General features: G+C 37.2%; 1 protein-coding gene across 4 annotated transcripts in view; it reads left to right on the forward strand.

The window, feature by feature from the left end:
- Nucleotides 1–13,948, forward strand: part of Nckap5 (NCK associated protein 5) — a 786,161-nt gene that overhangs the window by 526,631 nt on the left and 245,582 nt on the right. For all 4 annotated transcript variants that reach the window (XM_048345601.1, XM_048345602.1, XM_048345603.1 and 1 more), the window contains one exon: nt 11,985–12,072. In XM_048345601.1, the coding sequence (XP_048201558.1) occupies nt 11,985–12,072 (88 nt within the window). The remainder of the gene's footprint in view (nt 1–11,984; nt 12,073–13,948) is intronic.

Genomic DNA, 13,948 nt, shown 5'->3' on the forward strand with positions numbered 1-13,948 from the left:
GTTTGGTGTGGCTGAAAGAAGGGTGACAATCAGTATCCAGATGGAAGGTGAGAGAAGAGCCCTAATAGTGACAGCTCAGTCACACAAGAGGGAAAAAGTTACCCATGTTGAGGGAAGCCACCCAGAGCAACATTTGCTTTCCTGACTTGAATTTTGGTCTTTGCTCACCTTTAGGCTATAGTGATGTGAGACAGGTCAGGCAGGCCATTACCGAGTAGCAGTTGCATAAATTCCCTCAATTCTGTCCATGAAGGTTTGGAAGACTGTATTTCCACCAACATCTGGTTTTTGTCTCTTTGCTGGGTACTCAAGAGACTATACATTTATCAGCAACTCTAACAGTTAATTTAGTCACATGAGCAGTCTGGACAATGATCCTTAAGCGAAAGTGACAATTTGAGCAGGAGACAAAAAAATCTCTATCTCGTTTCTCTTTTCAAATCATGATGAGAGTCTCAAGCTGAGAGGGTGGGCTGGTGAAATATTCCAAGTCACTGCATTGACAAGAAAATCATAGCATTTGTCTTTAAAGAGAACAATCTTTTTGGAGTGAAACGATGCTATTAATAATTATTCTACAAAAATAGGCATGACCTGGACAGTCTCAGGAAGCCAGGACACTGAACAACCCTGCCTATGGAAGAAAAGAGGCTAGTGAGTTGCCTAGATTTTTGTCAGTAAGAAATCCAGTAATCTTTTTTTTTTTAAACTGAGATGCTGGGGCTCTCTGTTATGTTACCATAACCTCGTCTATCCTGAAAGATTGGGATGGTATCTTCCCAATCAATTTACTGCCTGAAATTTAGAGAGGGGTAGTTTACCCCCTGACCTTTTAAAAGAGGCATAGAAGTTAGATACTTCCATAAAATGGTAGTTTGGTAAGCTACTGTTATCAAGAGCCTCTTTCTTTCTCTTCTTATGTAGGACTGTTTAATTCACAAAGCCTTAAAGTTCTAAAATAGCTATCTTTAAAACCATATGAATATTGAACACCAATATAAGCATTTGATATTTTATCTCATTTTCATAACTTCTCTCTGGATCTGGCATGATGTACCCATTTTACAGATAAGGAAACAGAGGCTCAGCAAATGGAAGCAATTTGCCCTGAGTTACATAGGTGTTAAGAATATATGCAGTTACCCCTGTTCCACTTTAAGTGACCATACTGCAGAGAAAAACTTTTATAGCAAGGTTTCCTTCATGTGCTGGAGTTTTATAATATTTACTTCCTTAATAGGAGCTACTTGGGAAAAGTGGTGATGTCAGCACACATCACGGGAAAACATATATATTAAAAGGTCTAGTGAAGAATGCCTGTCACAGGGTCACAGAGGCTGGTCCTGGGGCTTAGACTCAGGGTCTAGATACTGTCCTAGATTTGTTTTGCTATGCTCAAGCTCTAGTGCTTAAGCTAAAGCTCCACTCCAGCTTTTTGGGTGATTAATTGAAGATAAGAGTCTCACAGACTTTCCTGCCTGGGCTGGCTTCAAATGGCCATCCGCAGATCTCAGCTTTCTAAGTAGCTAGGATTGCAGGTGTGAGCCACTGGCACCCAGAGGATGTGTGGATTTTTGAGGATCTCTTTGCCATGATTGAATCTTCTGTTGTCCTGAAAGTTTAACATGTAATTTGATCCCAAATATGGCCAATTGGATTTTCCTGCAGTCCTATTAAAAATTAACAACTTATCAACACCAATTACTTAGAGTATTACCTTGTATGACTAATAGTTTGACCTTTGCAAGCTTTAATGGCTAAATACTCCTCAGTTTGCCAAAAGAGAAAAAAGTCTGAGATTTGGAAAATGAGGATCAAAATGGTTTGCCAGTGAAAATCAAGTCTAGTCTCATCTTTTGATTTGTAATTATCTCAAATGAAATACTCAAAGAAATCTTGCAGTATGAACAGACTAGAGGGAAGTCTTCTTGGTGATAGCTGAGATCAGAACTATCTGATGAAGAAAGTTAAAATGTCTGGAATAGAGAACCTGATTTTGAGTTCCTAAATTACATTTCTAATTTAATGCTTTTCCTTCTCTAGACTAGATTTTATGTTTCCTTCAGCAAGGTAAAATGATTAATTTTTTTTTCTGGTCATGGGGGCTCTAATTCAAGGCCTGAGCTCTTTTTGCTCAAGGTTAGCACTCTACCACTTTGAGCCACAGTGCCTCTTCTTGGTTTTTGAGTGGTTAATTGGAGGTAAGAGTCTCACAGGGACTTTTCTGCCTGGATTGTCTTCAAATCATAATCTTCAGATCTCAGCCTTCTAAGTGGCTAGGATTACAGGAGTGAGCCACCAGCACTGGGCTCTATTGCTAACTTTTTATCTGAAGAAATGGGAAAACCAAGCTCTAAATTGCTAACATTAGTTTTCTAGCATATAACAACCTCTAATTAAAAATTTATGTGTATATCTTCATGATATATTAAAATATTTTTCTTCCTATCGGCAGTGGCCAATAAACATAAATATGGAGGGCCAATGACAAATTGTTGTGTCTTTTATCTGCAACCTTCCACCAACATTTGAATACTGAGTTGTAAAGCTCTACTCCCAAAATAATACATTTATATTAAAATAGTCATTTTTGCAATTTAAAATCCTTGTTGAACAGTATAGAGTCAGGGAACATTTGGACTTCAGACTATTGAACAAAATAAGCAGAACCCAAGCTAGGTTCATTTGTGGAATGTTGTTACTTTGAAGAATTCTATAGAACATGTCACACAGATCAGCTTAGAAGCTGAGCAGAGGAGTTTATAAGATAGGCATTGCTGAGAATATTAGTTATAATAACTATTTAGTATTAATTCATTAATAATTAGTAGTTATCAATTTTAACTAAACTATCAATAGTAACTAATTAATTGACAATTAGTATGTTAATTGAAAAGCTGGTTACATCTAGGAAAATGAAGACCTCTGTGATTCCTTGGGTTACTTTTTTACTTCTTTGTGCCTTATATACTTGGGATTTTTCTCCTCCCTCTCCCTGCTCTCTCCTCTCTTCTCCTAAGACATGAATCCATAAATGTAATTTAGTATTCTGCCACAGTTAAGCAGAAACACTTGGGACTGACTTTTTAACATTCCGGGGAACTCCCTCGCATTCATGTGGAAAGTAGGACTTCCTCTGAATGTGTGCCCTGGTCCTGTCTCAATTGGCACTTCTTCACACAGTGAGCTCTCAGTGTAGGGTCTGCATGAGCTTGCCTAGAAGAAAATTTATGTCACTTTCTGCTCACATACAGATGGCCCTGGAGTGAATATGCCGCACTATTTCAAAGTGGACTAGCACCTATCAATCTGTTTATGAATGGCATTGCAGCCCCATGGTTGAATAAGAGCACTGTGGTTTCCGGGCAGCAATATTATTCTTGCAAATTTTGTGAAGAATTAAAAATATATATCATGAAGGAAGAAATCCTCCCTTCCCACAAATTTTCCAGAGTTTCAGTTTCAATGCAGTATTGGGTTATCCTCAACGTAGATTTACTTTTGCTAACCACTGCAGTAGGGATAAGCAGAGATTGGGTTAAGAACATCCACCTCACAACTGATCAGGGAATTGTTCTTACTTACAAGCTTAGATATGCTAGCTTCTCGTGGGGGAAAAAATCTAATTTTCTAGGAGAGAAGTTGGTGCAGTTTGGCAGAACCCAGTTCAAAACCAGCAGAGTTTCCACATGAGCAGTTTCTTCTTGGAAATGAAAATTAGTCAGCTCTTCTTTTTACTCTCACCCTTGGGAAAGGCTTCCTGCTCCAATTAAGATGAGAGGCAGAATGGGCTAGTGAGGAGGATGAGGGAAATAGAATGAAACTTAAAGCAAGTGATACAGATGTAAGGCAGAATATGTTCTCCATCAAGGTTTAATCCTCTGTCTCCCACTCCCATCCCAAGCAGTAGCACAGTGGACAGTGGACCTGCTTAGCAAAGACTGGTTTGCCAGGGGTCTGACTGAGTTAAAAAAAAAAAAAAAAGTGTCCAGATTAGGGTCTGTCTCAAGTAGCTTGTCCTCACTGAAGTTAAATTATAACTGCTGCTGGGCTAGGAATATGGCCTAGTGGCAAGAGTGCTCACCTCGTGTACATGAAGCCCTGGGTTCGATTCCTCAGCACAACATATATAGAAAACAGCCAGAAGGGGCGCTGTAGCTCAAGTGGCAGAGTGCTAGTCTTGAGCAAAAAGAAGCCAGAGACAGTGCTCAGGCCCTGAGTCCAAGGCCCAGGACTGGCAAAAAAAAAATTATAACTGCTGAATTGAAGCATACAGGTAGTCAGTGTAACAATTAGAACATGATTATATACTTTGTTTATTTTACCAAATGTGAAGCACCAAATGTCATTGCTAAAGACATAGCCCCTCTTAATCTGACTGTCACTTTTTACTGTTGCCCCTTTTCTATGGCTATTTACACATATAACCTATGTACACGTGTATGTATAAATATAAGGAGCCAAAGAGTTAAAGAATAAAAAAAAACTGTTGTACTAGTTTATGTACTCATAAAAGAACTAACTATATATTCAGCAATACCAGCTGTGCTTACTAGGAATTTTTTAAAGGAAAAAGACAAAACCGTTGACTTCCAAGAAGCTCATAGATCATTATTAAGGTGCTATTATCACACTGTGGTAGAGATGGAGTGTTAAGAAAACATAAAGGGAGGGCTATCCTTAGAGAAAGAAGAGGTCAAAACTTAGTTATATGTTTTCTGTGGCATTGGATGAAATTGAACTCCCTACAGTAGGACATATATTTCCATGGATAGCTGCTATCTAATGTTTCAATGGGTATTTAGTTGGGCTCCAGGTTTTAATAAAGCTATACTAAAAATAAAATGTTAGAACATATCACTGCTAATCTAGAATTTTTTTTTAATCTAAGTAGAAAAAAGGACTGACTAATGTATATAGAACATTTTCAAGTAACAAGAATACATCTATGCAAATGTCAACACATGGTAATAAGATGGGCAAGTAAACACTAGAGTGCTTTAAATGTTTGCTCAAATGCTGACATGATGCAGTAGAATATGTTGTAGGCTTTATATAAATACATAAAAGTAAAATGGAGATGCTATACCTGTCCTTGTTTATAAATATGAAATCATGGATCATTTGACATACAGTTGCTGTAACACAGTCTTATGTTTTTTAAAAATCTATGTAATTCTCTATTTTGTCATTCTGAATATGAGAGCTTTGCTCTTATTTCTATGCAATTAAATAAATAAGGAATGAAAAACTCAACTTCTGCAAAACAGAACTAAGCAGTAAGACAAGGACTTGTGAGTGTTCAAATAAATTGATATTATTGATTGTTCTTTTACTCATCACCTTTAACATGTGAAGGGCCAGGACTGTGTGATCCACATCAGAGATCCTGATTAGTATATACACAAGATACTACAATATCATTTACAAAAGATGGAAGCTGGAACAGAGCCAGACATGATATCTGAGAATTCATGAGAAGTTCTTTCTCTTCTAAGCTGACGATTGCTGCAGAAAGAACAGGTCAAAAGGGAGAAATCAGGGCTGGGGATATAGCCTAGTGGCAAGAGTGCCTGCCTCATATACACGAGGCCCTAGGTTCGATTCCCCAGCACCACATATACAGAAAACGGCCAGAAGTGGCGCTGTGGCTCAAGTGGCAGAGTGCTAGCCTTGAGCGGGAAGAAGCCAGGGACAGTTCTCAGGCCCTGAGTCCAAGGCCCAGGACTGGCCAAAAAAAAAAGGAGAAATCAGTACTATAATTGGCAGATTACACAGAGAACAACAGATCAGTGCTAACATCACTGCTTCCTACTGAGAATTCAGTAAGAGAACCACACCTGTGTTTGTCCCAGTGAACTATGGCATAGCCACGCCCATTATACTCTTGTACCTTCTCACTTGACTGAAAGAAACAGAGATAATATTAAATAAGGCCATTGTTAATTTAATTATTTAGCCATTATTTGATTAGCAAGTAAGTACACATTAGAATATTTCTTACAAACAAAATATAACTTGCTTGGTTAGCTTGCATTTCAAAATGTTCTATTGTCAATTTAAGAAGAGAGGCTTCTTGTTTTATGCTTGTTTTGTTCTATTTGTCTGTCCAGAACTGAGACACAAATTCAGTATCTGACAAATTCCCTCATTGGTTGGGCACTAGCTACCACGTGAGCCATGCCAACAACCCCTATTTTGTTCTATTTCTGTCATAGAGAAAAATTATGTTTGACTAAATATCAGATGGTAAAAGAGAAAAAGAACAGTTCACTTTAATAATTTGACCAATCCTGTTTGAGCCAAGAAGCCAGAATGGAAGGTTTTATCTTGAGAGGAAGGAAAGAATATGGAAATGCTCACGGTCATTTCTAGGTTACAGTAAACAGCTCCTAAGGCATCTTTGAGTCACATTTTATAATCCGTATTACTGCTGTTGTTATTGAGACAAGGTCCTCATGGCTCAAATCACATTCTGATTTTAAATAAAGCCCTTAATACTTCATACTCAAGAAACCACAGTTTTGAGTACTTCCTTCCAAATGACCTTCTTTTGGTGTCTAGGAAAACTGCTCTAAGACACTGAGTTCAGGCCAATGACCAGTAACCCCATGGTACGCACTTGAAATATGAGTTTTTAGGAAAAAGTGGCTCTTTTGTGGTTTTAAATTGTTAATTTTCTTTGGCATTATTTATTACCCATAATGAAAAAGTTCCAACTATATAATATTTACCTTTATAAATGGAGGTTTTAATAAAAGCACATTTCATTTTCACCTGTCACTGGAACCATAGACATTCATTTACATAGGCATTTGTTTTTTTGTTTTTTTTTTTAATCTGGTTTGCCTAGGAGGTAACTCATGATGCAGTTGACTAAATATATTATATATAGGAATAAACCTCCATGGAGTAATAATTTTAAACAGTTAATAGAAAGATTAATGAAACAAATATTAGGAAGCTGATACAAGATTTTAAGGTGTGGGAAAGGAACTAGTGAGTAGGGGATTGCATAAATCGAAAAGAGAAAAAGAGATAAATATGACCATAATATTCAGTGTACACATGTGATAAAGGAAGAAAGAATCATGAAATGAGTCTGGGGGAAGCAAACAGAGAGGATGGGTGATTCTGACCAAGATTCACTGGACATTGAGATGGCCATATTCAACTCTAACTCTCTTAAACGACCTTTTGAAGTTCAGAAAGTGCAATTAAAGAAAAACAGTTCAGTTAATGTATATTAGAACATATTATATCTCACTAAGTATAAAATCATCCTACATATTTTTAGTTATGGAAGCTAATTCACCAGCATTTAGGAAAAGAAGATTTAGTCTCAGTTAGGGACAAGAAGTTCAGTGTTTACTAGCACCTATCAGCTATTTAAAACAAAGAAAAAAAGTTCTACCCAACCTTATAATGGAGGGAGGAATTGGCTTATTTTTAGTCACATTTGGGAAACAGATGGTGTAATTGTGCTGTGTGCTGACTGATAACTTGAACCCTCATACATCACAATAATAAAATGAGGCAAAATGTCATTGGGCATCAATGACAAAGGACAATTCTTCACGGTCTTTGATTTTCAAGCAAACAGAGGTTTGCTAAATGAGAATTAAAAGATGTCATCAAGTGATATATAATGGTATATCCCTATCAGATCAAAACATTTTCTCTGCTGCCATATTCATAAAAATAATGAAAGACAAAATTTTGGCTTTTTTTTAAAGAGGTTTTTCTAAGCTCCTGTGCCTCTATCCCAAATTATAGGCTGAAAATGGAATTGATTTTCATTAATCATAGAGTTGTTCAAGAAGAGTGTTCACATTATTTCTAAGGGTTTTGGACTTGAACTGGTTGGAATTATTTTAGCAATTCCATGTTCACCCCTGTTTTTTCCATTCTTTTATTTTAAAATATAAATCCCAGGTTAATGAAGGAAATGTGAATAGATGTTTGTCTTTTGATTCACTGACTAATATAAAGAACTCTTTTTTTATTCAGAAGATACAATCCCACAATATATACACTAAAACAAAATTATATTTTGTTAGTAAAAATGCCTCAAACATGATTTTTATTTTAGCTGATTTGCAAATACTGAGACTCATTTAGGCAAAATATTTATCTGGGTATAAATGAATGAAATAGGGTAGAAATAAAATATTCAGCCTCTGTGCTATGGTGATGAAAAATAGATTGCAGTTGTGTGTCACTTAATGGGGGGAATGCATTCTGGGAGGTGCAACCTTATTACATCACTGTGTAAACATCCCAGTGTACTGATAAGATAGGATAGATACAGTTTCAACTCAGTGATATAATCTGTGATCTCACTGATGAATGACATGCCCTTAGGCAGCACATGTCCCATCATACATATTTGAAAATCAGAAGACAACTCCCTAACTTGCCACGAACAAGAGAGTTCACCAAGTCTTAGAACCATTATTGATGATGTTCTTGTATCACCTTCCTGTGGTTATACCTACACTATCTCTGTGATCTTATCTGAGTATATTGGAAACCGTGTATACTGGTATTAGAAGTAGGAAATTGAAAGGGAATACCAAAATTGAGAGACACAGGGTAAAAAAAGACAAACAACTACAAAAGCAATTCTTGCAAAACTGTTTGGTGTAAGTGAACTGAACACCTCAGGAGGGGAAAGGGAAAGGGGGAGGAGGGAAGGGGGTATGAGGGACAAGGTAACAAACAGTACAAGAAATGTATCCAATGCCTAACGTATAAAACTGTAACCTCTCTGTACATCAGTTTGATAATAAAAATTTGAAGAAAAAAAAAGAACCATTAACAAAATTATCCTGGTTTGTGGCAAATTTACAGAAAATCCACTATTGTGAGATTATGTACTTAACAATGAAACAAAGTATTAGGAATTGATATGGATTACTTATTTCAGAGTTTGTAACTTCTTCATATCCATGTTTTGGGTTTATTTTTTTAAATATAAATTTAGGTGTTTTTTTTTCTTCTTTATTGTCACAATGAGGTACAGAGGGGTTGCAGTTTCATATGTAAGGGAAGTACATTTCTTATCCAACTTGTTACCTCCTCCTTCACTTTTCCCCCATTTATCTCCTCCCCTCCCCGTTTCTCTCCCCCTCCCAACACACATACACAATGAGTTGTTCAGTTGGTTAATACCAATTGGTTTTGTGAGTATCACTATTGCAATGGTTAGTCTTTTTGACCTTTGTCTCTTGATTTTGGTATTCCCTTCCCCTTCCCTAGTTGCCATACATGTATATACAGCATCCGGAGTATTAAGATCATTTACTGTAATAGCGAAAGGAAGGGACTATGAGAGAGAAAAAAAGTACGGTTTGACAAGGCATGTTGAAATTAACGCCAACAATTATATACCACTTATTTCCATAACATGAAGTTCATTTATTCTCTAACAAGTCAGAAATATTGTGCTATCTTAGGCTCCACATCCAAAAGCTGTTCACTGAGAAACTTCTAATTATGAGTCTGAAATTGGTTCTCTAAATGTCAGTAAGAGCTGATGGAATGAGGATGCTGTATTGATGTCAGTAAAAAAGGGTATAATTGTAATTCCCTGTCCAGCTGTGGTTGATTATGCCAGTCACCTTCCTGTGTCTCAGAGTTCCAAGTAGATACAACTCTATGCTGAAATGACTAAAAGATGAGAGGGTTCTTTGACAAATGAAACTGCATCTATTTTACAATAGTAATAATATGCAACTTGCGAAAATACAGGTAACAGCCTCTGCTTGACCAGCTGGCTATATAAAGTGCTGTTAAAGTTATGCTTTGAGCACTCATAATCAGTATCTACCATCTTTTGGGAAGCCTGAATGAGTCCTGATGCCATCCTCTTAAAAGACAGAGTTACTCTGATTTATATTTCAATTTTCTATATCTACAGTTTATTTTTTGTTGTTGCTGTTGTTGTTGTTTCTAAGAGGGTGTTTCCCCCCAGGTTCTTTACTTTGTTCATAATGTAGTACATGTTGTAGTAGAAAGAGTGACACTTTTACTTGTGCTACCCTGACTACTGTAATGACCTGCACATCTCAGGAGGTTCATAGACCTTCTAGAGCGCTTAGTAAGGGCCCTTAGTCAGTCTCATCAACTCACTTTTCCCCACAACTCTCTTAAACCAATATCATACTGTATTACTAACAATACATAGTTCAGGATGTGACTAGGAAAGAGTACCATCACAGGTTCAGAACAAGAGAGCACTATGTTTAGTGCACACAGTTCAGGCATCCTGCTCTCAGTGTTCTGGGCCTTGAGTCCCATGATGGGACTCAAAGACAAGGTCGTTTAAGCTTGGTGTAAATATGCATGGCTTATGCCTAGCACAAAGTAAGTACTTCATCCTTTTAAACATGACTTGATGAATATGAACTGTCTAGTGAGTGCCTACTTTGTCCATCATTAAGGGAGACATAGAAGAAATAAATGACATGGACTTAAACCAAATGTTGTCATTTTTTCTCTGAGATAACATATGCATATATAAAATATTTGAGCATTACAGTGAGAGACTTTTAAGTAAGTGATAAAAATAGATGACTTAAAAGATAAGGCTGTAAGAATTCAAAGTAGGAGATCAATGAAGAATTCTCTCAGGAAGGGGAACTTGAGGTGAATTTGGAAAGATGAGTGGGGTATGGCAAGATAAAGAAGGTTGCCACTACCAGGAGTAGCAATAGTGTGAGCAGATGTCTAGAAATGGACATAGGTATTACTCTGGGATAACGGTCTGTTCTTGGGGATAGATATTTAAAACAAGCAGGATTACAACTCACAGGATATAATAGAGCCTTAAAATATTTGTAAGTATGTCTATGTAAAGCTCTTACTGAATTAGCAGAAGTTTTGTTAAGAGATTTAAATTCCACAAGTGGGGGATGGTTAAGTAGCTCACAATGTACTGACACCAGAAATAACTAAGAAGTATTAAAAAAGTTTAGTAAATCTTTGCAAGCTAACCTTGAAAGACCACCAGAGAAAGGCATAAGAAGGTATTAATGGTAAAAATGCATTTATATAATGTCTGTTCTCTTTGAAAATTGATTCAAAAAAATCAAAGTGTTTTCAGGTTAATGTGATAACATTATGTTGAATTAAAAAGGAGTGACTGGAAGTGAAGAGGAGTATTGGGAGGTGTGTGTCTGAGTAGAGATATCTAAGTCTGAGGATGGACCCCTTGCCCCTGGCAAGAGCGAGCTATATATTCTGGAAAATGATTACAGATGAACTTCATGACAGATTCTATGCCGCCGCCTCCTCTTTCTCTCCTCTTTCCCTTCCTCCATCTCCTCCTCTTCATGGGTTAACTCCTGGGGAAATCATATAAAATAAACCAAATTCCTATGTAAATGAATGCCTATGGTTCTGGTAACAGGGGTAAAAATGAAGAAGTGTACTTTTATTAAAATGAACTTCCATTTGTTTAGGTAAACATTTAGCCCATAAATTTTTATTATAGACAATAAATAGTGCCTAAGAAAACTACCAATTTAAAACCACAAAAGAGGGTTGAAGGCATGCCTTATTTGGTAGAACACTCATCAGTGAGTAAAAGTGTCAGGGAGCAAGTTCAAGTCCTGCTTTCAGACCTAAAAAAACCACAGAAGAGCAGAACTAGCAAATCATTGTAATTGACTCCTCTCTCCATTGCTAGGGGTCAATTTTTACCTATAACCTCATCTGTCAAGCGCAGACCATAGAGGTACTTGTCACTGGCCTCAACTCAGTATCTTACAGAAAAGGTCTTTCTAAACCTTCAAACACAAAGCCTTATGCATGATAAACAAGGGCTTTGCCACTTTTATCCTCCAATTCCTACAGTATGGGATACAGAAGAGAAAAGAGAAAAGATATTTCCTGGTTTAAGCTTATGATTTTGACCAATTATGAGCTCCATGTTAATAGGAAACCTTTTTTAAGAAACTCTTCATGGTTTTGTTTCTCAGGATGGAAGAAACAGTACGAAATCTATTGCAGAGTCATGGATCTCCAGAACAGAGAAAAGAAGAAACTGTTCACATAAAGGTCTATCAGGTACATCAGGTTTCTTACTCTTGGCTGTGTACCAATCAGTTACTTGTGGATACCAAGTATGGCTTGAGGAATCATACACTGTGTATTCCTTTATTTCTTGAATTCCTTCTTTGTGACAGATCATAGGGCTTATTGTATGATGCTGCTAAAACAGGGAGACATAGACAGGCAATGCAGTGCCCATATGGTCACTAGTAGAACAAAGAATAACTCGAGAAAACTGAAGGGTTGAGGATGACTTGACAGTGATGTGATTTTAAGGTGGGCCTGAGGAATAGAGGGCAAGGGGAAGGACATTTCATGTAGAGGGGAAAGCTAGATCAAAGTGCCCTGGCATGAACTTTCACAAAAGGTTAAGTAGCTCAAGGTGACTGAACAATGAGCTACTGCTGCCAAGAACAAGGACACACAGAAGCGATAGATAAGGTCTGGGCATGTTTGCCATACTCATGTGTCCAGCCTTGTCTCTGACAACATGGAGTCTGAATAGGTGGAGGGAGGAAATGCTTCATTCATCCTCTTTCTGTATTATTCCTTATCCCACAATCCATTGTCACAAGTCAGGGAGCCAGAGTAACAAACAGGACATCTAGTCTGAGTGTGATTCCAGAAGATTCTAGCAGGGTGGGAGAAAGAAATACTACAGGAGCAACCTAAATGCTCTACATAGATCCATTGAAGAATTTATTGAAGACCAAACATCAGAGATAGAAACCATGTGTGATAGGCAATAAACAAACAAGCTAGCAAATAAATAAACAAGCCAAAATATAGTAAGGAAATTGGTAGAAATTTGGGGTTATCATTGCTCATCCCTGAGTTTCAGCTGACTTAAAAAGAAAATAGGTCCAGTAAAACAAGTATAGGAACACAGTCATGAAGGATAATTTTTGCATTAATTTATTGACGTTCGTAAGTTCAGGGTGTGTTATGAAGGAGACTAGGAAGAATCTAATAATAAATATCCAGGTATCACACAGAATTATGAAAGCTCAGCTAGTTTGCCTTAACGAGGCTGTGTTCTCACAGTTGACTCTAGAGACATGCATGTGGCTGCTTTTTATTGGCAGAGCCAACTGCTGTCTGGTGAGTCTAACCCTTCAGACAAGATTGATGGCAGCACCACAGAGATAGAAGGATCAGTAAAAATCCAGTTCTAGGAACAGGGTTTACTTTTCTCTTGAGGTGATAATGATCTAGACAAAAAGAATGCATACTCAGTTTTTCCAAGATGAGTGTCGCCTAACATTAGATTAAATCTATCAGGCTTTGAATTGTTCCTAGATTTTATATTTGCTTTGAGTGAATGATGAGATACAGTAAAAAATGAGACTTGATTTAGCATTACCTAGTTCTGTGCAGACTAAAAGCCATACAAATCTGAAACATGGACCATTTGTTCCTGCTCACAAGTGACACAGGAACTAAGTAATGCAGCTCTATACTTGAACTTTTTTAAAAAAATTTATTGTCAAACTGATGTACAGAGAGGTCACAGTTTCATATGTTAGGCATTGGATACATTTCTTGTACTGTTTGTTACCTCCTCCCTCATTCCCCTCTGCCCCCTCCCCCTTTCCTTTTCCCCCATGAGTTGTTCCGTTGATTTACACCAAACAGTTTTGCAAGTATTGCTTTTGTAGTCGTTTGTCTTTTTACCCTGTGTCTCTCGATTTTGGTATTCCCTTTCAGTTTCCTAGTTCTAATACATGGTTTCCAATGTACTCAGATAAGATACAGAGATAGTGCAGGTACAACCACAGGCTATTCTTGAACTTTGCCATTGTCCTTCCTCTCTGTGGATTCCTGTTTTCTCTGGTTCATTTTTTCTAGTTTTTCATCTAGTCATTAGTCAAATGCATAGTGTAGACACTTA

The sequence above is a fragment of the Perognathus longimembris genome, chromosome 4 (assembly GCF_023159225.1).
Source record: "Perognathus longimembris pacificus isolate PPM17 chromosome 4, ASM2315922v1, whole genome shotgun sequence".
Classification (NCBI taxonomy): Eukaryota; Metazoa; Chordata; class Mammalia; order Rodentia; family Heteromyidae; genus Perognathus; species Perognathus longimembris.